At 33.5% G+C, this 26,126-nt stretch overlaps 1 protein-coding gene across 4 annotated transcripts in view; it reads left to right on the plus strand.

Annotated features, from left to right (window-relative positions):
* LRP1B (LDL receptor related protein 1B) overlaps positions 1–26,126 on the plus strand; it is a 1,969,831-nt gene that overhangs the window by 1,621,603 nt on the left and 322,102 nt on the right. For all 4 annotated transcript variants that reach the window (XM_032356230.1, XM_032356231.1, XM_032356232.1 and 1 more), the window contains 2 exons: positions 11,891–12,080; positions 15,346–15,550. In XM_032356230.1, the coding sequence (XP_032212121.1) occupies positions 11,891–12,080; positions 15,346–15,550 (395 nt within the window). The remainder of the gene's footprint in view (positions 1–11,890; positions 12,081–15,345; positions 15,551–26,126) is intronic.

A 26,126-nucleotide genomic window follows, 5' to 3' on the forward strand; every position in this document is an offset into this window, starting at 1 on the left:
ATGGAAGGAGTCTCCTTGAGATTCTCTCCTTCTGCCTCTCCCCTCACTTGTGCACACACACTCTCTCTAAAATAAATAAATCTTCAAAAGAAAATATTGTGTGCACATAAAATGTATAGTATTTTTATGTAATCAATGTATTATATATAACAAATGTATTCTGAATTTATCACAGTTTGTAAAAGATTAAAGAATAATTTCTAAATAAAATTCTTAATATCTTTTCATATTGAGTTGAATGCAAAAACACTATTATTTCCTAGCAATAAAATATTTCTATCCATCTTTTATATTCCTTTCTATTTCCAGTAATAATTTCTGTACTTTTTCTTTGCAAAATGTGGCCATAGAGAATCAAACCTTTGTTCCACAATCCCTGTCATCTGGAATAGCTTTTCTCTATTTTCCTGCTTCATAACTGCCTGTCTTTAAAAAAATATATTCACTTTTATTTAGTCTTTACTTTCTTTTCTATGCCTTTCTATATTTGTTTCTTTCTTTAGAAAAATTTAACACTTCCTAATTGCTTAATTTTCTAGTAGTCCCATCCCTTTTCTACCTAAAAGATCATCAAATATTTATGTTATAAACCCACAAGTAATAATACTAAGACTCAAAGATATAGTCCAAATGGTTGAATTTATTCCAAGGCTTGAGGAATAAATAATATGAAGATCAAGTTGTTATAATAAGGAGAGAATTTTATTTTCAAATGTAGATTGTGCTTTCTTAGAGTTCAGAAACCTACTCCTATAACAATTGTTATTTCTCCCATTCTACTTGTGGAAAATGGGGATGATAATTTTTCCAATAAAACATCAGTGTTGCTAAGTGTAATTGGCTGTAGCCTTGTATAGAATAATGCAATAATAATAATAATAATAATAATAATGCTGACTTATATTAAGCTCTTTTTACTTGGCACTATCTTTAAAACTTTACTTATTTTAACTCATGTAATCATGCCAAATGTCTTATGAATTTGGTATTGTTACTATTCCTACATTACACATAAAGAAATGAAAATTTAAAAAAGTTGAATGAATTGCCCATGGTTGTATAGCTGGTAAGTGATAGTGCAGGGATTCAAAGCCATTATCTGAATCCAGAGTTTATGGTCCTACTTATTACTGTACATGTATCTCTAGTATATTAGATCTTAGGCATATAAGAATTAAAACATTATTAGGCAGAATTTGCCTTCAATGGATTAATGTACTAAAAATCCATTTTGAGTTATTCCACAGATAATTTAATTTGCTTTATCTGTTCCTGGAACTTTGTTCAGTGTTGAGATACAACTGAGAACAAGCCACTCACACATCCTGCTCTTACTCTCACGTGGTGACAGACAAAAAGACCACAAATAGCAAGAGGCAAAGAAAAAGAATACATAAACACATAGATGCTCTTTAGTTCTCTGGGAATAGATCAGATAAGACAGGGGACAGAGCTGAAAAGAAGAGGACTTTAAATGAAACCTTAGATAGATAATACTTCTATTTTAGAGGTTAGGTGGCAGGGTTGCCAGAAGACAATGTTGGGAAGGAAACAACCAGTGAGATAGGAGAGGACAGGAAAGAACACGTCAAACAAACAAGCAAAGAACAACTCTTGAAAGAGTTTCAAAAGGAAGACAGTCAGCAACTCTTAAGTATCTAGATAAGATGAAAAAAATATGTACTGGATTTAGCAATGGAGAAATTGCTGGTTATCTTAAAAAGGGTAGTTTCAATGTAATTATAAGAGATCATTTGATCCAGTAAAATACGAGGTCTTTAGGTTGTAAAAAGAGAGGAGAAAACAAAAGGCCCACTGCCCTTGCTAAAGAGCCCAAGTAGTGGATTTCCCTGTTATAAGAAGACATTCATTTCTCTTAAGGGGAAGGGACAAGATACAATGAAATGGATCTGTAGGTTTGGTGGGAAGCGAAGCTGGATGCTTCTGATAAATTTTAGTATCAATACAAAGCACTTTTGAAATCTTGTACCTAATTTGATTCCACAATTTTATTTTTTTCATCTAATTTTTTCCTGTTGTCAAAAAATGGTATCTATTTAATACATTAATAATGGAAGACCCCATAAATTAAAACATGATGAAATGGGAGGATTATTATGACACTGATCTCTTAAGTTTATTTGCTTGATAATGGAAATGAATTTATACTCAAATTGTTATGATTTCTCTTCTCCTGCTGGGCTTAGGGCTTCTTTCTTGTTCTTTCTCCAGCTCCTTTAGGTGTAGGGTTAGGTTGTGTACCTGAGACCTTTCTTGTTTCTTGAGAAAGGCTTGTACCGCTATATATTTTCCTCTCAGGACTGCCTTTGTTGTTAATGTCTTCATGAAATCTACAATTATAATACTTAAATCTTTAGATAATTTCTATTTTTGAAAGATTGGTATCTTAACTTGTTAATCTCATAAGTTTTTCTTGAATTCCTGATAATAAAAGTTCTAAAATCTCAAGGCAGATTAGTATTCAAATTCATATTATTCTATGAAGCATTTTGCTTGACACTTACTACGGAAGATAACCCCTCAAAAAGACACGTTGCTTTATATCTTTGGTTAGTTCTTCTGTAATATTACAAATGACTATCTCACTTTTTTTCCAAAGGGGACAAACTATTATACAAGAAAAGCTTTTAGTTTGTTTTTTTTTTTTTTGAGAGAGAGAGCATATGCATGCAAGTGGGGAGGAGGGGTAGAGGTAGAGAAACTTCAAGCAGACTCCCTACTGAGTGTGGAGCCTCAGAGCAGGGCTCAATCTAAGGACCCATGAGATCTTGACCTGAACCAAAATCAAGAGTCAGACACTTAACCAACTGAGCCACCCATTGTGAAAAGCTCTTAAAAGGAAAAAGGAATTGGAATCTAAAAATCAAGATCACTTACCGTTATTCTTGATTTTCTAAAGCCGTTAAAAATATCATTTATTCCAAACTATGGAAAGAACCTAGATGTCCATCAACAGATGAATGGATAAAGAAGATGTGGTATATATACACAATGAAATACTATGCAGCCATCAAAAGAAATGAAATCTTGCCATTTGCGACAACATGGATGGAACTAGAGCGTATCATGCTTAGCGAAATAAGCGGAGAAAGACAACTATCATATGATCTCCCTGATATGAGGAAGTGGTGATGCAACATGGGGGCTTAAGTGGGTAGGAGAAGAATAAATGAAACAAGATGGGATTGGGAGGGAGACAAACCATAAGTGACTCTTAATCTCACAAAACAAACTGAGGGTTGCTGGGGGGAGGGGGGTTGGGAGAAGGGGGGTGGGTTTATGGACATTGGGGAGAGTATGTGCTTTGGTGAGTGCTGTGAAGTGTGTAAACCTGGTGATTCACAGACCTGTACCCCTGGGGATAAAAATATATGTTTATAAAAAATAAAAAATTAAAAAAATATATCATTTATTACTTAGACATATTTGTTCTAAGTATTATAGTGACTCAGAAAAGAATTATTCAATTTTATTATTTCTATATAGCTTAAAACATAGATATTGTATCAACTTACTTACATACATTATGTAAAGAAACAAATTTAACATCAGAATATGGAAAGTTAGCTTGCACTGAATCTCCTATGTTTAAGACCAGTCACTTGATACAATAGCATTAAAAAGCCAAGAGCTGGCAGAGCAACAAAAGGGTGTCTGGAATAATATTTCCTCCACTCCACTCTACTCCACAGAAATACATCAATAAGAGGGAGCAAAGAAGCCAAAACAGATAATTTTGCTGTGGATCAGAATGGCATAGAAGGGATGACATGGATTCAAGCCAGAGAGAAGTCAGGGTCTGAAATCACCAAATAAAGGGTTATTTAAAAACAAACAAGCAAATGAAAAATAGATGGAAGGCAGAATCAGGCAGGAGATAACGGTTGTGGAACATGGGAGAACACTGAAGAAGTGAGACTCTGAATCAGGGGCAAAGTGAAGTAGAATAAGAATGGTTTTCAGTAATATTAGATCAGATATCTGAAGAAGGAAAGGCAGAGCTGAAAGAAGGAAAAAGAAATGAAGGGGGAAGAGACAGAGGAAGGGGAGTGGAGGAGGAAGAAGTAAAAGAAGAGAAAGAGGAGGAGGAGGAAGAAAAGGAGAAGGAGGAGAAATATGTACAGTAATGGCTAAATAAGGTGCTATGCTTCTGATGCCGCAGTCAACATCATAATTGCTCTTGACCGAATTCAGTTTAAAAGGCCCTAAGATTACCAGAAGCTACATGTATATATTCTGTCCAATTAATTCTATGTACCACATTTATTATCTAACTAAAAATGTATAATTGACATGTACAGCATACACTTTTCATGAAAGTAATAATTTATCACTAAAAAACATCTCACAAGCTGGATATAATGCTACATTTCTGTTAAGGACCATGTATACTTGTACTATATATATATAGTACAAGTATACCATGTATACTTGTACTATATATATATATATATACTTGTACTATATACTTGTACTATATACTTGTACCTATATATAGGTACCCAAAGCCCTCATTTCTACTCCTTTCTCAAGACTGTGTTTTTGAAGTTTTTTTTTTTAAATTTATTTTATTGTATTTTTTCAGTGTTCCAATATTCATTGTTTATGTACCACTCCCAGTGCTCCATGCTATATATGCCCTCCTTAATACCTGCCACCAGGCTTCTACCCATCCTCCCATACCCCTCCCCTCTAAAACTCTCGGTTTGTTTCTCTGAGGCCACAGTTGCTCATGGTTTGTCTCCCCTTCCAGTTTCCCCCAATTCACTTTTCCTTTCTTTCTCCTAATATCCTCCCTGTTATTCCTTATGTTCCACAAGTAAGTGAAACCATATGATAATTGACTTTCTCTGCTAGACTTATTTCACTCAGCATAATCTCCTCCAGTCCCATCCATGTTGATAAAAAAATATGGTTATTCGTCCTTTCTGATGGCTGAATAATATTCTATTGTATATATGGACCACATATTCTTTATCCATTTGTCTTTTGAAGGGCATCTTGGCTCTTTCCACAGTTTGGTGATTGTGGCCATTGCTGCTATGAATTGGAGTACAGATGGCCTTTCTTTTCACTACATCTGTATCTGTGGAATAAATAACCAGTAGTGCAATTGCAGGGTCATTGGGTAGCTCTATTTTTAATTTTTTGAGGAATCTGAAGTTGTTTCTCATCTTTTCTTCTGCATAAAAAATGACCATACTTTATGGACCCTTAAAAATGATAGAATAAAATAAAACATAGTAAAACATTAATCACTTATAAATTAGCAAATTATTCTCTGGAGGATATTATTTACAAGACATATTTAAGCAATGAATAGGTGGCCTTACATCAAGGGAACAGGAATCTAAATGATGGATCTTGAGAAGCTGGGCTATAGTCTGGATAAGAAGGCCTTCCCTTTCTGTATAGGATACTAAGAAATTATTGTCTGTTCTGTTTATAAAGGAATTGCTATTGAGATCATTTTGTATTGTATGAATTGAGTGAGGAAAATGTTTAATTTTATCCAGATACCTGAAAATGGGCAAAAACACCTGCTTCTCAAGAATATTTCAGTTCATGACTTTGGCCTGAGGATTTACTGCAGTCTCACAAAGAAAATGAGGATGGGTTTCAAGTAATTCACTAATTATATTTCTCAAAGAAAGCCTGTACAGAGAAGGTGTCCCAGCCTTTCCCTGGAGGGTGAAGTATGACACACTTGAGTATTTTAGAAACCTTGGAGTCTATGTTTTTCCTGGAAGCCCTAGGCATTCCAATGTTATTTTAATCTTACTTGAGTCAGGACTTATCTCCAGTTACTCCTAAAGGAACAACACAACTGTAATTAACCATATGCTCAATTTTTTCATGGCTTATATTTCTTTGCTTCCATTAGCGGTGAAACAAGATAAAAGCATTTGTTGAGACAGAGCTGAATTTATAAAATTTTCAACTGAGTCATAAGTTCAGGCAGAAACTAGGATCTTTAAAGGTTTTAAAGCTGAAAACAGATACACACACACACACACACACACACTCACAAGTAAGATTAAGAGAAAAACAACACTAAACTAAACAAAAAAACCACTGTCACCTAAAAGCTTCAAGCTGTTTCAATTTGCTTCAATATTCCCTTAGGGCAAATTGTTCCTTTTTTTTTTTTTCTGGCAAACCTAAGTAAATAGCACTGTTTGTTGTGCAATGTAAAGCAAATACTGTCTTCTAACTTGGAAATATTTGAGGTACTCTGGTTCCAGGGAATTAAAAGCACTTTTGGGATAATAGTGAACGCTTGTCTTTGTTAAAGACAGATTGCTTGACTGTGAACAAGTTTGCTTTTGGAAAGAAAAAAGTGTTTTAGTTAAGTAGGATAATGAGGACAAAAAAGTAATATAAAGCAATTACCCATTCAAACTCTTTGAGTAGGTTGTCTCAAAAGGGATGAGGGCCTGAGGTTCAATATCCACATTCTTGAAGGATAACTTTATTGCAATACTTGGGCACAAGAAGGGTCAGATTCAGGTGGTCAAGCATGAGCAGTGGTATAGGTATGTATGTTCATTGACTGGAACTACAGCATAAATAGCTAGTTGGATTGGCATCTTCTTTCTATTATATATCTACTAGTTATTTTTGTACATAATAGGCTATTAATTTCATTCGTTTAACACTTGCCATACTACTGAACTCTTAATAGTTTTTCAGCAAATCCTTTGTTTCCAGGTATTTAGTCACAAAAATATATACACATTTTTTTTTCTCAGTATAATTGTCCCTTCTTTCAATCTGTAGACTATTATATAGCTTTTGATTTTTTTTTTTAGTTTTTGGTAAGTTAGACTAGTAAAAAATTTTTTTTTCAGCTCTAAAGAATTTGAGAATATAAAGATGCAGGGCAAAGTGTACAGATAAAATCTATTGCTATAGTTTAGGTGTGATCAAGGTTGACATTCCAAATATTTGGCAGCCTATGGTGGGCCATCCCCAATCTGAATGAATGTCAAAAATTACAGATCATACCGTGGTGAGTACCCTCTACCGGTTCTTATCAGTTTTTGTATGTGATTTGTTAATGGCCTTACATAATCTGAGGAAATAAAAATGAAAGCCTATATCTGAAAGGTTTTTTAGTCATTTTATTGTATTCATCAATGTGGAAATAAAAAATGTCTTCAAACCAGAAGGTGGTAGTCTAATTTATAGTAAGTGATCTACATTGAAATCTATTAAAATCAGTTCTCCAATTGAATAGTTAGAGAAGGGAAAATAACCCACGTTGTTAGTAATTTCTAAAGTATTTTGGTAAGGTAGACTCAAGAGAAATTAGCAGGAGTTTTAATATCCTACAGTATCCTCACTGGCTAACAATTAAACTATATCCATTTTTGTCCACTGACATGTACACTATGTCCAGCAACCCTGTGGCTAGACTCATAAAAAAAATAAAAGTACTTATAAGTTAGAACTTAAATTTTACCCCATTTATTTATTTATTTATTTAAAGATTTTATTCATTATTTGACAGAGAGAGAGATCACAAGCAGGCAGAGAGGCAGGCAGAGGAGAGGGGGAAGCAGGCTCCCCGCCGAGCAGAGAGCCTGATGTGGGGCTCAATCCCAGGACCCTGAGATCATGACCTGAGCTAAAGGCAGAGGCTTTAACCCAGTGAGCCACCCAGGAGCCCCAATTGTACCCCATTTATTGATGCTTATACTCATATTATTTCATACATTTCCTTCAAAAGAGCTCCAGATTTACTTTGATCATTCATAGACCATTTTTCCCATTTAATGTGTCTGTTAGTATTTTCATAGTTGTGTAACCATAATGATAATTAATTTGACAATATTTTCCTCATCTAACCCCCCCCCCCCAGAAAAGCTCATACCAGTTCTGTTACTTTTTCATTCTGCCACCTCTGGCTCCCTAACCAGATAACCACTAATCTATTTTATGCCTTTAAAGATTTCTTGTAAAGGAAATTATAGAATAAGTAGTCTAATGTGACTGGCTTCTTTCACTTAGTACACCATTTTCGTGGTTCATCCATGTTTTAGCTTATTATCAGTACTTATTCTTTTTTACGACTAAAACATATTCCATTGTATAGATGTACCACAATTCATTCATCCATTCACCAGCTGGTTGATATTTGAGCTATTTCTGCTTTTGGCTATTATGAATAAAACTGCAATGAACATGTGTATCCATGTGGATATACATTTTCATTTCTTTTGGGTATGGACCTACCAGTGGACTTGCTCTGTCAAGTGGTAATTATATATTTAAAATTTTGAAAACCTGCCAGACTCTTTTCTAAAACAGCTGCACTATTTTATATTCCCACCAGCAATATATGAGTATTCCACTTCTTTGCTAAAACGTATTATCTTTTTAAATTACAGTCATCATAATGGATGTGATGTATGACTTTGATTTCCATTTCTGTGATGGCTGATAATATCAGACATGTTTTATGTTTTATCAACCATTTGTATACCCTCATTAGTACCTGGGTTGAAAATTGAGCCTACCTTCCTGTCTTTAGATCCTATAGACAAAATTAGGATGCTTTATACTACTATATAGTTTTAAACAACAAACCTTCTGATAACTTCATTGCTTTAGTAAATAAACCAATGAGTAAGAAAATAGGATACTTTCGAGAGGAGAGGCCATTATGACGTTTTGCAGTTAAAGCAAATACCCTGTTAATTTTGCTGTAGGACTTAATATGCGACTGCTGTTCCAGCCAGGTGAATGGCCATGTTTTGTACTTGTAGCTCCCTCCCTAGAACGTCTTCATTGCCTTTCCCATTTTGTAAGCTCTTCTCCTGAACATTGTAAAGCCAAGAAGGGGCTGTTGTACCTTTTTCAGTGGTGATGAGATGAAGGGTGTGTTCTCTAGGAAGTCTTCTGGGTAGCTGTCTGAGTTGTTGTTCCTGTCAGTGTGCCAGGCTGGTAGGATCAATTTCCTTGTCCAGATCTGTGGAAATTAAATTCCAGGAAATTAACTAGAGCTGTGGTTCTGAATTATTTGCCTGCCTTGTACTTTTTAATGAGCTGACCTCCTCTTCTTACCTCTACAAAAACACTTCAGGACCTCATTCATGCCTAACCAAACCTAATTCCCAGTTCAAAGGAGGATGGAGGGAAGGGACCTCTCTCTCTCTCTCTTTTTTAAATAAGTGCATGGAATGAAGTTGTAGTATTTTTACTTGGTTATGCATCACACTTTCAATACAATTATTTTGCTGAGGTAAAAAGTATGGAGTTGAAAAAAAAAACCACATTTATCTGTTTATTTATTTATTTAAATTATGCCCATTTTACATTCTTGAATTATGAAGGATGTTTAATTCTGTTTAATATTTTAGGAGTGGTTGACTGGATAGATAAGCATTTTACTTTAATTTTCAAACTGCATAATTATCTCCTAGGACCAGTAACTCAAAGTTCTTATTTTACCTGTTCAACTGATTCAGGAACCTTAATGTTTGAACATACACACACACACACACACACACACACACACACACACACAATCTGACATTGTGTGAAATAATCATAAAAATGATATGAATGTCTTAATGTTGCCTCAACTAAAATATTTTTCATGATTTTTAATTTTACATGTCTTTAATTAGCTATTCATTAATAACAAGTGCAATTTATATAAAGAATTAGATATCTTTTTGAGAAAAAGTGTATTACTGAAATACTTTAAAGTGTAGCACCAGATTATGATTAAGTATACAGTCAGGTTGTCATTTATTACAAAAATAAAACAAAAGAGATTGTACCTGGACAGTGAGGTGTATTATGTACTCTAGTAAACCTAGACCTAAGTCAGCCATGGTAAAAGGGAGTCGGCTTCATCTCAGTGGTGATAACAAGTGTTTTTTCCTGATGTAGCAGGGAAAATGTGGCCATGAAGATCTGTCAAAAGAGGCGGGAGATACAGAATAAGGGTAGATGAGTGATTGTGATCTACATGAATTTTTTTATAGCTACGCCATTTCTCACTCTGTGAATAGTGAAAGAGCATAATGATGCTTACACTACTAATAGAGTAAGCTTCATTTCTAACATGGTATGAAAGTGCAAAAAATACAGTGGAAGGGATGATTTTTTTAAATTAATAATTGAAATACCTTTAACCATTTTCGATCTCCTACCTCCTCACCTCAAGTAAGAACACAATATGATCCACATAAAAAGAGTTTTACAGATTTTACTGTGATTGTGTTTAATAATTTTTTCCCCATCATCTCTGGTCTAAGTTTCCATACTAATCACCTGCATTAATTTCTGGTAAATTGTTTTGTTGAATGTGAAAGGAGGCCACTCACAGTAAATTATTGGTTACACAATTCATGTAGAGTCAGACAAGATGAAACTAATGAGTCATTTGTTTGATTCTAGCTTTGTGTAGATTGAGAACTGGTGATAGGGGCTATAAACCCATCTCTAAATGGTAGTGCCAAAGAATATAGGCTTTTGGAGGCAGATTAACCTAAAATCGTACTTTAACTCTATCAGTCCTGTGACCATGGGTTTCAGTTTCCTTTTTAGGAAAAGAAGAGCAGTAAAACAAATACCACCACAAAGCTTTACAGATAAAGTATTGCATGCAAAATAGTACCATTCCTAGGAGAAAGACAGTGCCCAATAGATGGTAGCTAATAATTGCATTGTTAGTAGATTTTTCTCTGTTGTGTATAGAAAAAAACTGACAAAACTTAATCACATTAAAGATATCCAGTTCAAAAGACTTTAATATTGTTTTGCACTGTCACTAAGTTCTGTTAATCATCAAACTAAATATTTACCCATCTTAAACCTGAAAATAACCCTCTCTATATACCTAACTTTAGAAGAGCTGAATAATTCCTTTGAGAGTTTCCTTGAGAGAAATACATTTGAAAAGCTCTGCTTGTTACAATGTTAATTTCTTAGCCTGATTGCCAGAGCTATATATATTCTTCCTGAAATTAAACATGCTAAGAGTAATAACTCTGAGGAAAACAAACACCACAAAGGAAAAACTATAATAATTTGGTTATACTAAAAAAGGTACTCAAAACACCTCTGAAAAATAACACAGCTATCTTGTGTTATCCTAGTAATTGGGAACACAATTTAAGAAATAATTACTCTTTTTCACATTGTCACTTTTATGTACTGGAGTCTGTGTACTACCATTTATCTTTTCTGACAAACACTTAAAGCATATGTTAGCTGGTAATTAATTTCATTTCTTTTACTTTTATATCACATTAGTTGAATAGAATCAAAGAACTTACTACAGTTACTTATTAAAACATTCTCTACCATTGTTTAATGGAAGTGTGGTGTTGGATTTGGCTTTTCAATACTGTCGTAGTTTTTGATGTGTTTACTTTTCCTTGACATCTTCAGATATAGTATCAGGATAAAATTCATTATGATTATACCTCAGTGCGAACCTCAACATATGATTTTCAAAAGCATCTGTAAATTATTGTACAGTAGATACTTTTTGAAAATTAATGATTAAGACATGAACAAAAGAGACACCATTTTCTTAAATAAAAATCAATTCCTTAATTGAGGGCTTTTTTCTTGAGGGGGGTGGTGGGACGTTTCAGACTTTAATGACATGATTTTGTAAAAATTGCTCTTGTGACAAATATACCAGTTCATAACTCAGTTTTGCTGTGTATAATCAGTTATCAATTGTAGGCATCAAAATTATTATGTTTTTATTCTGGAGAATTTGTGAATAAATTATTGCTAAAATAACATGTAGATATATGAATGTATCTTAAATGTCTTTTCTATCCAGAAACTCTCTTTTGTAGATAAAAGTGTAAATATATTATTTTCTTTTTCCCATCAGATGTGGGCTCTGTTGAAGGACTTGCCTATCACAGGGCTTGGGATACACTGTACTGGACCAGCTCGACTACCTCATCCATCACCAGACACACAGTGGACCAGACGCGACCAGGAGCATTTGACAGGGAAGCAGTCATTACCATGTCAGAGGATGACCACCCACATGTGCTAGCCCTGGATGAATGCCAAAAGTAAGAAACAGTGAATTATTATTTCTTCATTAGAAGTCAAATGTTATCAAAGTTATGTTAATTTTAAAAAGAATTACCTTTTAAGGCACAGGTGTTCTTTGAAGTTCTCCTTTCCTGATTCATAACATTATTTTTTTAAATGAGCATTATAAATGTGAATACTTAGAATCCAGACTTGTGAAATGCAAGGTATCAACTCTGTGAGAATTCCAGCAAAATCTTTAAATTTAAATTTAAATGATGAAAGGGAAAATAGAAACAATACCATGCTGGAAAAGGTATAAGAAGAAGACATTAATGCATAGCTGATTGAACTGATAAATCTGAAGAAAACTGTTAACATGTATTGAAAACCAAGAGACATTTCTATAATCTAATTAAGTAATTTTAGCAACTGGGAATCTCTCCAGTTGAAATACAGAGAAAACAATAACTCTTTGTGTAAAGCTATATTTTCAAAAGACTTGACAATAGTCTAAATTGTCCACATACATTTGAAGATATATTGTACAGAGATTTATAATAATACTTATAAAGAGTTTGTGACAACAAGAAATGCTCAGGGCTATGGAGTATGGAGTATGGAGCTCAGGCTATAGAGTAATAAAAAAATTAGAAAAATATTCATGTTTGGTGTGGATGCCATAAGGAAGCAATTGTATGGAAAAAAAAGAATAATGAAGCTTGGGTTAGGCAGAAAAAAAGATATTTATGAAATTCCACTTCCATATAATATGATAAGAATATTTGTTAACCACTGGAAAGTCCTTTTGTTCTTAAATTAATCAAATAAACAACAATCAGATAAATCTGGCTTTTACCACATAGAATTAGAAGAACTCTTTTTAGATGTGGCAAAAAAAAAAAAAAAAGAAGAATAAAAAAAATATATTGATAAATGCTCACCCTAACCACTTAAGGAGTGTGTGTAAATTAGTCAGTATATGACTAACTAAATCTAGACACTCTTAAGAGCTAGAAATGAGATTATATTTAATTCATTTAACACCTCCATCTTATAAGCGAAGACTCAAGGTTGAGAGAAAGTTGATTCCTCACACAGCTCTGGTGACCTAGCTCAGATGGACACAGGCGCTCAGATGCCTGGGCAGAGATGGTTCCTCTCATACCACAGACCAACTACATTACAGCTTGTTGTTGAATCAAGTGCATTGATCTTGAAGGTTCACCAGGAGAATCTGAGGACAATAATAAGTGTTCTGCAATTAAAGGAATTTCTACGACAATTTTGAAATAAACCCAAGGGTGATAATTGATAATATTATATATGGTTAGTTTTAACAGATAAGTTAAAACTAGTTAACTAGTTAACTGATAAGTGCTTTATCCTATAATATGTATTACATAAGCTAAAATTACACTTCATCTTACATATAGTGAACTGTAAATTAGAATTAAACACACTGAAATGTTTTAACTGAAAATTACATGTAACTAAAATTTAAAGTATTTTTTTTACTATGCATATCAATGACACATTCAAATCACTTTTGAAAATGCATGTCAGTTGGTTAACAGAAATTTTAAAATTAAATTTTAAATTCTAGGTAAAAAAAACATTTGAGTTCAAAACTTGGTTTAGTTACTATAATTTTATTTTATTTTTATTCTTTTTAAAGATTTTATTTATTTACTTGACAGTAGAGATTATAAGTAGGCAGAGAGGCATGGCCAAAGAGAGGAAGGGAAGCAGGCTCCCTGCTAAGCAGAGAGCTTGATGTGATGCTCGATTCCAGGACTCTGAGATCATGACCTGACCTGAAGGCAGAGGTTTTAACCCACCTGAGCCACCCATGTGCCCCCAGTTACTATAATTTTAATTCTCAAGCTCTCTGACCTCCATTTTCTTATTTATGAAATGAAAGGTGAAATTAAAAGAATATTAATACCTTCGGAAATTCTGTTATTCTAAAACCAATAATTGAAAATACGGCAGGTAAGTGTGCTTAATACTTTGTATTATATGGATAACTTCTAAAATGATTTAACTATTTTTCTTTGAAAAGTCAGAGTGTAGGATAAAACTACTGTGTCATTTAAGAAACTGGAATGCCATTTGTTTTTGAAAATTTACTCATTTAGAGGACAACATATTTTTGACTCTTGCTCACTTAGAAAACTTTCATATTCCATAGGACAGATGAAAAGGCTATGAAACATTTTAACAAAGAGCATAGTTGACCCAGCTTTTCTTGGTGGGGGTTATATTTTAAACTAGCAAATAGGAAGATTTTTGTTGTGACTTGAATATCGTTCAGTTATAAATGTTGGTTACAATTTTATATGAACTTTAAATGATTATACATAGGAATGGTATATATAATCTTGCTGTAAATATGAAATATTATTTCATATAATCTTTCTTTGTCAACATATATTAAGCATTTTTTTCAAATATGTAGAATAGCCTGCCTGTCAGCCTCTCTCTCTTCCTCCATTCTTCCCTTCCTCCTTTTTTCCTCCTTCCTTCCTTCCTACCTTCCTTCCTTCCTTCCCTTGTTACATTCTTAGCAGCAACAACCAGTCTTCAAGTAAACTCTTAGGGACAGTCCTATAGATAAAAGAAGAGAAAGAAGAGTTGTTTTGGTAAAAATGGGGATGAGAAACTGGAACTCTACAGGCTCTATTTTTCCAGTGACTTGTAAAGGCTTCCCCAAAGAACAGGTTAACAAACACCGATTTAAAGCAGTCTATAAAATCTGTATGTAATAGATAATATTTATAGGAAGTTGAGGGTAACCTTGGAATTCCAAAAGCAACATTGTCATTTATAAAAATATCAAACTGAAAACGAGAGAAAAAAAGAAATTAAAGAAATATAGGAGTTTATTAATTGTATTTCTCTAAAACATATGCAAAGGAGAATGCAAAATTTAAAAAGCAAACCAGGAAAGAGAAGGAGATTTAGATATTTGCCAATTAAAGAAAGAGATAACTGTTTCATCTATGATTAAAATAAATTATCGCTATACATCAAATTGACTCAATTAAATTATTTGAGAGAATGTACAAAACAAGTGTTTTTCAGAAATTGTTTCTAGGTTTTATTTAAGGAACTGAGAAAAAAATACATGCATATAGAATATACATATCTCCACTTATTACCTAGACTTCCTTAAGGGTCATCAAATATGAGACAATTAAATTTACTTTTTTCTCTTTAAAGCTCGACATAGCTATGTTTCTACTGTTTCTGTTGTTAATGAAAACTTTAATTTATTATCATAATTTTCATTTTAATTAGTTTAATGTTTTGGACCAACTGGAATGAACAGCATCCAAGTATCATGAGATCTACCCTGACTGGGAAAAACGCTCAAGTGGTGGTCAGTACAGACATACTCACTCCAAATGGTCTCACTATTGACCACCGTGCAGAGAAGCTATATTTCTCAGATGGCAGCCTGGGAAAAATTGAAAGATGTGAATATGATGGATCCCAGAGACATGTAAGTTGACTGAGAATTTCTTGATTATAGATTTAAACAATCATACTTTTAAAAAATATGCTTTGTACTTGTCTAAAATATGTATATAAAGGGATTTCAAAATATGTAATTGTTTGAACCAATCCAATTGAATATAAAGTGAAAAAGAAAACAGGATAATATTTTGAAAAATTTGTTCAAGTGCATTCGGTACCAAAGAGACAGTCTAACTCTTACAGACATTATTCTGGAGAAACAGTAACTGAGTTTTTCCTAATTATTAGTTGAACTGGAATTGTTAGAGTGATTTGCATAAGTTTCATTGTTATTTATATTTTTTTAAATATGAAATGAAACTGATTTGCTGCCCTGGGATAAAAGAACATTGGAAAAGAAGAAAATAAGCCTCTGTCTGTGTTTGGGTTCTCAAAGCATCCTAAAAAGCTTTGAAGAGAGAAGAATGGGAATTCTTTCAGGGTCATGCATATTCTTTCTTTTCTGTGGGCTCCTCATAAAATGTTAATGCAACAGTCTTTTGCTGCTCCTGTAGAACCTTTACAGCAGGTATTTAGGGCTTATAGAATAGTAAAAGTCCTGTGTGCACCACTTATCTTATGAGAACATCAGTCCTTAGCAACTGGGAAAGCTCAGAGATCAGGAGGTTAAGATCTGGGTGGTAATGCAACTGGGGAAATCTTTGCCCTTGCACCACCAGCCCAGTGCATGCCTGAATGACAAAGTGATCCTGAGGCTCTTCACTCCTCCACTGCATTTTCTAAAGGGTCACATAGTAAGTCTTTGAAACTTTATGGGCCATATTGTCTCTATCATACCTGCAATGCCTTATAGTGCTTATTCCCTTATAGGGAGTATGTAAATGAATGGGTATGACAGCATTTCAGTAAAATTTGATTTACAGAAACAGACAACAACTAGCAGTCCCTAATTTGTTAATGCCTAGTCTATATCATTAAGCATACTATTTAATTCAATTGAATATATGCCTACAAATATATATATATATATATATACACACATCTATATATTATGTGTATATATATAAATATGCATTGTATATTTATATATTATAGATATAGAAATAGATAATTATCCCTCGGCAACTAATTGTATTTACACATATATGTATATGTCTATATCTTTACACATAGATATAGATATGCATATGTGTGTGTGACAGAAACAGAGAGAGATAGAAAATTCTTGAAGAAATATATTGATTTACATTTTAGCACAAGTACCTCATCTTATTGTGAAGTGACTACCTTGAGTAGTACTATTACAGGACAGTTGAGTGCTTAAGGAATATGGAAAAAATGAGCTAAGACCTGATGAGTTTAGTTTGTGGCAATAACTGTGATGAAAATCTTGGTCTATCTTTTCTAATTAAAAGCCATGGGAGGTAATAAGCAAAATATACAAAGAACTCACACAACTCAACAGCAAAAAACAAAAACAAAACAAAAAACCCACAACCCACCACCACCAACAAAAAAAACCCCAATCCCACCACAAAAAAACCCCAAAACAGTCTGATTTGAAAATGGGCAGAAGAATGGAATAAACATTTTTCCAGATGGTCAACAGACACATGAAAAGATGCTCAACATTACTCATCAGGGAAATGTAAATCAAAACCACAATGATCAGGGTGCCTGGGTGGCTCAGTCAGTTAAGCATCTGCCTTTGGCTCAGGTCATGACCCCCAGGTCCTGGATTGAGAACCACATTGGGCTCCCTGCTCAGTGGGGACCCTGCTTCTCCCTGCCCCCGTTGCTTGTGCTCTCTCTCTTAAGATCTAAATAAATAAATAAATAAATAAATAAATAGAATCTTTTAAAAAAGAGGTATCACCTTTTGCCTTTTAGAATGGCTAGCATCAAAAGGATAAGAAATGAGTGTTGGCAAGGATGTAGAGAAAAGGGAACACTGTGGACTGATGGTGAAAATGTAAATTTTCACCACTATGGAAAACAGTATGGAATTTCTCAAAAAATTAAAAACAGAAATACCATATAATCCAGCCATTCCACTTCTAAGGAAACTAAGAAAACAAAATGAACATTTGAAAAGATATATCCAGTCTTCTGATGATTGCAGCATTATATATGATAAGTGAAATGTGGAAGCAATCCATGTATCCAGCAATAGCCAAATGACTAAAGAAAATATAGTGTATTTATATAATGGGATATTATTCAACCATAAAAAAAGAATTATATTTTGCCATTTGTGACAATGTGGGTAGACCTTGAGGCATTCTAAGTGAAATAAGTTAGAAAAAAAGCAGTATCTTATGACCTCCTTTAGATGTAGAATCATAAAAAACAAACAAGTAAACGAACAGCTCATAGATCCAGAGAACACACTGGTAGTTAAAAGAGGTGGTGGGGGACGCCTGGGTGGCTCAGTTGGTTGGACGACTGCCTTCGGCTCAGGTCATGATCCCGGAGTCCTGGGATCGAGTCCCGCATCAGGCTCCCAGCTCCATGGAGAGTCTGCTTCACTCTCTGACCTTCTCCTCGCTCATGCTCTCTCTCACTGTCTCTCTCTCAAATAAATAAAAAAAATCTTTAAAAAAAAAAAAAAGAGGTGGTGGGAGTAGGAGAAATGGGTATTCTTTTTTCCTTAGTGTAAATAACGTAAATGCTTTTTAATGAAATAAAATGATAGTTATTAGGTGAAAATTAACCATCATCAGTTAAAAAAAATAGTAAATTAAAAATAAAGGCCAATCATTCAATCTTCATAAATTTTAGTTTTCTAATATATTATGCAAATTCTCTACCTAACTTTCAAGGTTATTATGACAATATAGTACAAAAGTGTGTGCCCAAGAATATAGCAAAGAAACTCCAAATGAAGGTATTGGATAATGCTTTTAAAATGTCAATCAGGAAAATCATTGTCCTGGATGTGGTACTACTTTCTACTAGGGACTAATATAGAAAATGCTTCTATAGTGCCTTATAACAATGTTTTATCCACCTCAATTTATTTTCTTTTTTATATACCTTCTCTGCTTTTACCCCTACAGTATACTTTTATGTATGGAAATTATAGCTATTCTAAGTGGTTCAGTCATCAGATCTCTAACATAAATTAAAAGATTTCTTTTGACACTTAGAAAAATATATGCCTAGTTAAGATTTCAACTCTCCATTTTGCATCCTTGTCTAAACAAGGATACTTTCTGGCAGGCTATAGTGAACAGTATTGTATTGTATATTTGAAATTTCTGAAAGAGTAGATTTTAAATATTCTCACCAACACCACCACCATGCACACACACACACAAATTCTAACTATGTGAGGTTATGGAAGTATTAACAACCTTATTGTGGTAATCATTTTGCAGTATATACAATATCAAATCATCATGTTGTACACTTTAAGCTTATACATGTTATATGTCAAGTATATTTCAATAAAATTGGGGGGGAAATATTTCTGTCCTGTAGAGAGGCAAATTTGAGGAGAACATTACTTTAAAGGTTATAATTTTATCCCCCCACATGACACTAACTAATTTTGTCTCAAACTTAGAATTACATGTTACTCTTCCTCTACTTTTATCATAAAAAAAAATCTGATTTGGCCCAAAAACTTAGAAAATATTTCAAAATTTATTACATTTTTACATCCATCTAGATTTCCTTATCTTTATATTCATTGCAAAGGAGCAAATCTGTGTCCCATTCATCTGGCTTTTAATAAATACGCATGTGGATAGTTGAATTATAGAAACCATAGGGCCATATAAATAATACAATGAAGATTTCAAAGTTATATAATCTCTAGCTTCTGCTTCATTCTGTCTTTGAGAAAAATAAATTCTGCAGAGTTCCATTTTAACTAATAGCAATTTTTTATTTAGTAAAATGCACATTGAATACTGCAGAGATTTTTCTGTTACCTAAAAACATAGGACAGAGAAAATGTGTTAACTTTTTATTATAAATACAATCAAATATTGACATAAAACTGTTTTCACTTGTGTCTTCTCTCTGTTTTTTTTTTTAATGAAGTGTAGTTGACATAAAATATTACATGAATTTTAGGTGTACAACATTGTGATTCAACATTTATAGACATTACAAAGTGATCAGACATTTAGTCTAGGAGCCATCTGTCACCATATAAAGTTATTACATTATTGACTATTCCCAATGCTGTGCTTTTAATCCCTTTGACTTATTTTATAACTGGAAGTTTGTACCTCTTAATCCCCTTCATCTATTTTGCCCAACCCCCCAACTCCTTTACCTCTGGCAACTAGCAGTTTGCTTCTGTATCTATGATTCTGCTTTCGTTTTGTCAGTTTATTTTGTATTTTTGGTTCCACGTGTAAATGAGATCATACAGCATTTGACTTTCTCTGGAAGTCTAAATCCATCTGTGTTTTCACAAAAGGCAAGAGTTTATTCCTTTTGATGGGTGAGGTACTATTCCAATATATATGTATTTTATGTATTTTACATGGTCTCTAGCCATTCATCTGTTGATGGGCACTTGGGTTGCTTACACATCTTGGCTATTGTAAATAATGCTGTAATGAACGTATCTTTTCAAATTAGAGTTTTTGTTTTCTTTGGATAAATACCCAAAGGTGGAACTACTGAATTATATGACACTTCTATTTTTAGTTTTCTAAGGAAAACTTCCATACTGTTCTCCACAGTGGCTGCACCAATTTATATTCTCATCATCAGCAGATGACCATTCCCATTTCTCCATATCCTTGCCAACATTTGTTATTCTTGTTTTTTTTTTTTTTTTGATACTAGCCATTCTGAGAGGGCTAAGCTGATATGTCATTATGGTTTTTATTTACATTTCCCTGATAATTAGTGATGTTGGGCATCTTTTCATGTATGTGTTGGCCATCTGTATGTTATTCAGAAAAATCTCTATTTAGGTCCTCTTACTCATTTTTAATTAAAGTGAATACCTCATTAAGAATTTGTGCATGTATGTTTATGAAGGAAGAATATTGGTCTGTAATTTTTTTTTCAATGCTTTTGTCTGGTTTTGGTATTAGGGTAATGCTGGCCTTGTATAATAAATTTGGAAGCATCCTCTTCTCTTTAACTTTTTGGAATAGTTTGAGAAGAATAGGTAATATTTGTTCTTCATAGATTTAATAAAATTGTTTTTCGGGAGGTTTTTGATTACTATTTCAATTTCATTGCTGGGAATCATTCTGTTCACATTTTCTTTCTTTTTTATTTTTCTGATTAAGTCTTGGTAAAGTGTACATTTCTAGGAATTTGTCCTTTTCTTCTAGGTTGTTCAGTTTGTTGGCATATAGTTGTTCCTAGCAGTCTCTTGTAATCCTTTGTATTTCATTTTTTTTTTTTAAGATTTTACGTATCTATTTGACAGAGAGAAAGAGGGAGAGCACAGTAGGCAGAGCAGCAGGCAGAGGGAGAGGGAGAAGCAGACCTCCCTGAGTAGTGTCCCCGATATCAGGCCCCATCCCAGAACCCTGGGATCATGACCTGAGCTGAAAGCAGACAATTAACCAACTGAGCCACCCAGGCACCCCCAATCCTTTATACTTCTATGTTGTCAGTTGTAATTTCTACTCTTTGATTTCAGATTTTATGTATTTGGGTCCTCTCCTGTTCTTTTTCTTGATGAAATTGGCTGAAGTTTATCAATTTTATTTACCTTTTTGAAGAACGTTATTTTAGTTTTATTGATCTTTTTTGTCTTTATATTTCATTTATTTCTGCTCTTATCTTTATTATTTCCTTCTTTTACTAAGTTTAAACTATGTTTGTTCTTTCTTTTCTTCCTATGAGGTGTAAGGTTAGATTGTTTTTTGAGGTTTTTCTTGTTTCTTAAGGTAGGGTTGTATCATTATAAACTTCCCTCGTAGAACCTGTTTTGCTGGGTTCCATAGATTTTAGAGTATTTTGTGTCCAATTTTATTTTCCCCATGTATTCTTTTTATTTCCTTTTTGATTTCTTCATTGACTCACTTGTTTAATAACATGTTGTTTAATATCTACATCTTTGTGAATTTATAGTCTTTCTCTTGTAACTAACTTCTAGTTTTATAGTTATGATAAGGAAAAGCACTTCTTAAACTACTGAGACTTGTTTTGTGGTCTAACATGTGACCAATCCTAGAGTGTTCCATGTGCACTTGAAAACAAGGTAATCAGCAGTTTTTTTTGGCTGGCATGTTCTGTATGTATCTATTAAGTCCATTTATTCTAATGTGTAGTTTAAAGCCAATATTTCCATATTGATTTTATATCTGGATGGGCTATTCATTGATACATCTGGAGTGTTATAGTCTCCTACTATGGTTATATTACTATCTGTTTCTCCCTTTATGTCTGGTAATATTTGCTCTCTATATTTAGGTACTCTAATGTTGGGTGCATAGATATTTAAAACTGGTATATTCTCTTGTTGGATTGATTCCTTTATCATTATGTCATGCCCACTTTGTCACTTGTCGCAGTGTTTTAAAGTCTATTGTTTTGGGGGCACCTGGGTGGCTCAGTCATTAAATATCTGCCTTTGGCTCAGGTCATGATCCCAGGGGTCCTGGGATGAAGCCCATCATCAGACTCCCTACTCAGTGGGAAGCCTGCTTTTCCCTCTCCCACTCCCCCTGCTTGCATTCCCTCTCTCTGTTAAATAAATAAATAAAATATTTTTAAAAAGTCTTTTGTTTTGTTTTGATTCAGATATTGCTGCTGCAGATTTCTTTTTGCTTCCATTTGCATGGACTATCTCTTCCCAACCCTTTACTTCCTATCTGTATGCCTATAGGTCTGAAGTGACTGTCTTATAGACAACATAGACATGGAACTTGATTTTTTAAATTCATTCAGCTTTGTCTTTTGGAAGGCAGCTATGCTCAACATTATACCACCATTGCCGCCCATCCTATGTCTTTTGATTGAATCATTTAGTATACTTAACATTTAAAGTAATTACTGATAGGTATGTATATTGCCAATTTGTTAACTGTTTTTAAGTTGTTTTCTGAAGTTTGTCTCTGCTCTTCTCTTCCTCTGTTGCTCTCTTCCATTGTGACTGACAACTTTCTTTAGTGTCATGTTTGGATTATTTTCTCTTTATGTTTCATGTAATTATATAGTTTCTTCCTTTGTGATTACAATGGAATTAAATATAAACTGAAATATTCATATATAAGAGAGATATTTATAAATTTTAAATTAAATATATATATATTTATAAATATTTATAAATGTTATTTATATATTTATAAAATATATATGTAAATATATATTTATATAATCAGTCTACTTCAAGTTGATGGTCACTTAAGTTCAGACATGTTCTAAAGTCACTAAAGTTTTACTACCCAACCATGCTTTATGTTTTTGAGGTCACACTTTACATTTTTAAATTTTGTGAATTCTCTAATTGTTGTTGATACAGGTGACTTTATTCCTTTTGTCATTTATGCTTCATACTAGCTTTATAAGTGGTTGATCTATGCTTTTATTGCATGTTTGCTTTTACTAAGAGAGTTTTTTTTTCCTTTTATAATTTTCTTACTACTAATGATGGCCATTTCTTTTCTGTTTGAAGAAATCCCTTTGAAATTTTTTATAAGGCCAGTTTAGTTGTGATAAACTCCTCTAACTTTGTCTGAGAAACTCTCTCTTTCATTTCTGACTTAAAATCTTGCCAGGTAGAGTCTTTTTGGTTGTAATTTTTTTTCCCCCTCACTTTGAATATATTGGACCACTCTCTTCTGGTCTACAAATTTTCTGCTGAAAAATCAGCTGGTAGTCTTATGAGGGTTCTCTTGCGTATAATTAGCTGCTTTTGTATTCCTGCTTTTGAGATTCTCCATTTTAAAATTTTGACTTTTTAATTATAATGTGTCTTGGTATAGAACTTTTTGGGTTCATTTTGTTGGGAACTCTCTTTGATTCCTGAACCTAGAAGTCTGTTTCCATCCCCACATTAGGAAAGTTTTAGCTATTAATCCTTCAAATAAGTTTTCTGCACCTTTCTTTTTCTTTTCTCCTTCTAAAACCCCAATGAGCACTTAATGTTGTTATAGAGATCCCTTAAACTCTCTTCATGTTTTGTTTATTTATTTTTTTAATTTTGGCTGTTCAACCTGGGTGATTTCACCACCCTGTTTTCCAGATTGCTGATCTGTTCTTCTGCATCATCTAATCGGCTATTGATTTCTTCTAGCGTATTTTAAAAATTTCAGTTACTATATTCTTCAGCTCTTATACCCAAAAGCATATTATCTATCTCTCTGTTAAAGTTCTCATTGTATTCATCCATTCTTTAGTGTTCTGTGAGTGTCTTTATGAACGTTGCTTTGAACTCTTTTTCAGAAAGATTGCTTATTCCATTTTGTTTAGCTTTTTTGTTTTGTTCTGTTTTTGTGTTTTGTTTTGTTTTGTTTCCTCTAAGGTTTCTTCTTTTTCTTTAATTTGGAATATGTTTCTCCATCTCCTCATTTTGCCTAACTCTCTGTTAGGGTGGCTGTATATCTCCTAGTCATGAAAATAGTGGTCTTATGCAGAAGGTATCCTGTGGGGTCCAGATGAATAACCCCCCTTCGTCACCAGAAACAGGTGTTCCAGTTGTGCTCCATGTTGTGGCTGGACTGAGACTGCTGTGGGCACACTTGTGAGTGGAGTTGTTTCCTGAACCCCATGCCCTCGGGTGGGAGCCACTTGAGGGTAGCACCAGTCCAGGCTGAGGCCACCAGCAGGATCCCACAGGTGAGAGCTTCTTTGAAGGGGTGCTGGTCCTGGCCAGTGCTACCTGCTGGATGAGGCTGCTCACTAAATGTGATGGAGTGGGAGCCACTTTTCAGGTAGGGAGTATGCTGATATGCCCATCTATCTTTCTATTTTAAGGCAAATTAGGTGGAACCAGGATTAGATGACTCAGAATCTTTCATTATCACATCTATCTTAGTTTCATAAAAATTACTATAATAAAGAACCTCAAAAATGAAGAACCTCAAAACTTCAGGCCAATGAAAAAATGCTAAACCACTTATTTACAAAATTATCTCTTCCTCTACTTTCTTCCCAAAGCCATAAAAGCTCCAAATAATATTACTCCCCCATAATCCCTCCTTAATGATAGAGTGATTATCTTTCAAGATAATGGTTTTTTAGGTCTGTGTCACAGATTCTATACTTGAAGATAAACTGAACAATATTCTCTTTTAATATGATAAGTGGAAGAAGGCTGATCTCTGTGAGTGGGAGGGGTTTTTTTCTTTCTTTTGAAAGTTTGTGTAATAGACTGGTACGCTCCAATGCAAATCTAGATACTAGCATTTAACTCATGACACTGTTCCTAAAAGCCTCATTTATGAAAGAGCCCTCTATGAGTGAATTTAAGGTCTATAGAATAAGAAAAGATTGGAGATAAATTAATAATTGTAATTCTGTTCCAAATGTAAGATATGAATTCAAAATATTAAGAATTATAATTGAAATGTCAAAAATTTATTTTAGTATTGTTAGCCATCTTTGAATGAACCTGTATTTTATCAGCTTAACTAGATTTGAGGACAGGGGTCATCTTTTCTACATCTTTGAATTCACAGTGACTTTTAGCTTCACAAAATTAGAGAACATTATTTCTGTTGATTTTAGCTGTTATGTGTTTTAATAGCAAATAATGTACACATGAACACTCTCCATCTCAACATCGCTGCCAGATAATTGTTTAAGAACACCTTGAACATTGTCATTTTTTTTTTCTTATTTCACTGGATATACTTGATGAAACAACTTATTTGAGTTTTAAGCATTTTTTTTTCTTTTTTGAGGCTAAATTTATTTATGAATTTGGTTTTGAGGTCTCAGTTTAGGCTTCTGATATAAACTTGAACACACCAGCATTTTTTCTCTCTCTCTGACAATGCTTCAAATACTTAGTGAGGATTTTTGTTTTCAAGACAATCATTACCACTTTGATTGGGTTAATTTACTTTGTACAGTACTTTTACATACAAAAGACATGAGGCAAATCTCCATGCAAGTAAGGAAACAGGATCTGACCTTTCTATAGGTGCACAAGGATTTAGGATTGAGTGAACTTTTACCAAAAAAAGGGGGTTCTTTATGCTCTCATTTATTTTAATAACAGTATAGTCTAAGAACTATAGACTGGTTAGATGGCCCTCTGTAGTGACCTGACCATTGTAATTTGAAATGTAAAGAAAACACTGAAGTGTTTTTTTCATGGGTAGACATAATTTTAATAGACATTTATTTTAATAACAGTATAGTGTAAGAACTATAGAACTGGTTAGATGGCCCTCTGTAGTGACCTGACCATTGTAATTTGAAATGTAAAGAAAACACTGAAGTATTTTTTTCATGGGTAGACATAATCCATCCTCCAATAATGCATAAGACTCAATTTTTTTTTTTACTTTCAACATTCATGTTCTCTTACTTTATCATAGTCATTGGATAAAGCTATGTGTATGTGTTCAAAGTTATCTTATTCTTTTGCCAGTTATCAGAATTCTGTGATTGCTCTGCCATAGTGTCCGTGGTTAATGCCATTGAATTACCACTCATTTCTATAT

The sequence above is a fragment of the Mustela erminea genome, chromosome 8, assembly GCF_009829155.1.
Source record: "Mustela erminea isolate mMusErm1 chromosome 8, mMusErm1.Pri, whole genome shotgun sequence".
NCBI classification, from domain to species: domain Eukaryota; kingdom Metazoa; phylum Chordata; class Mammalia; order Carnivora; family Mustelidae; genus Mustela; species Mustela erminea.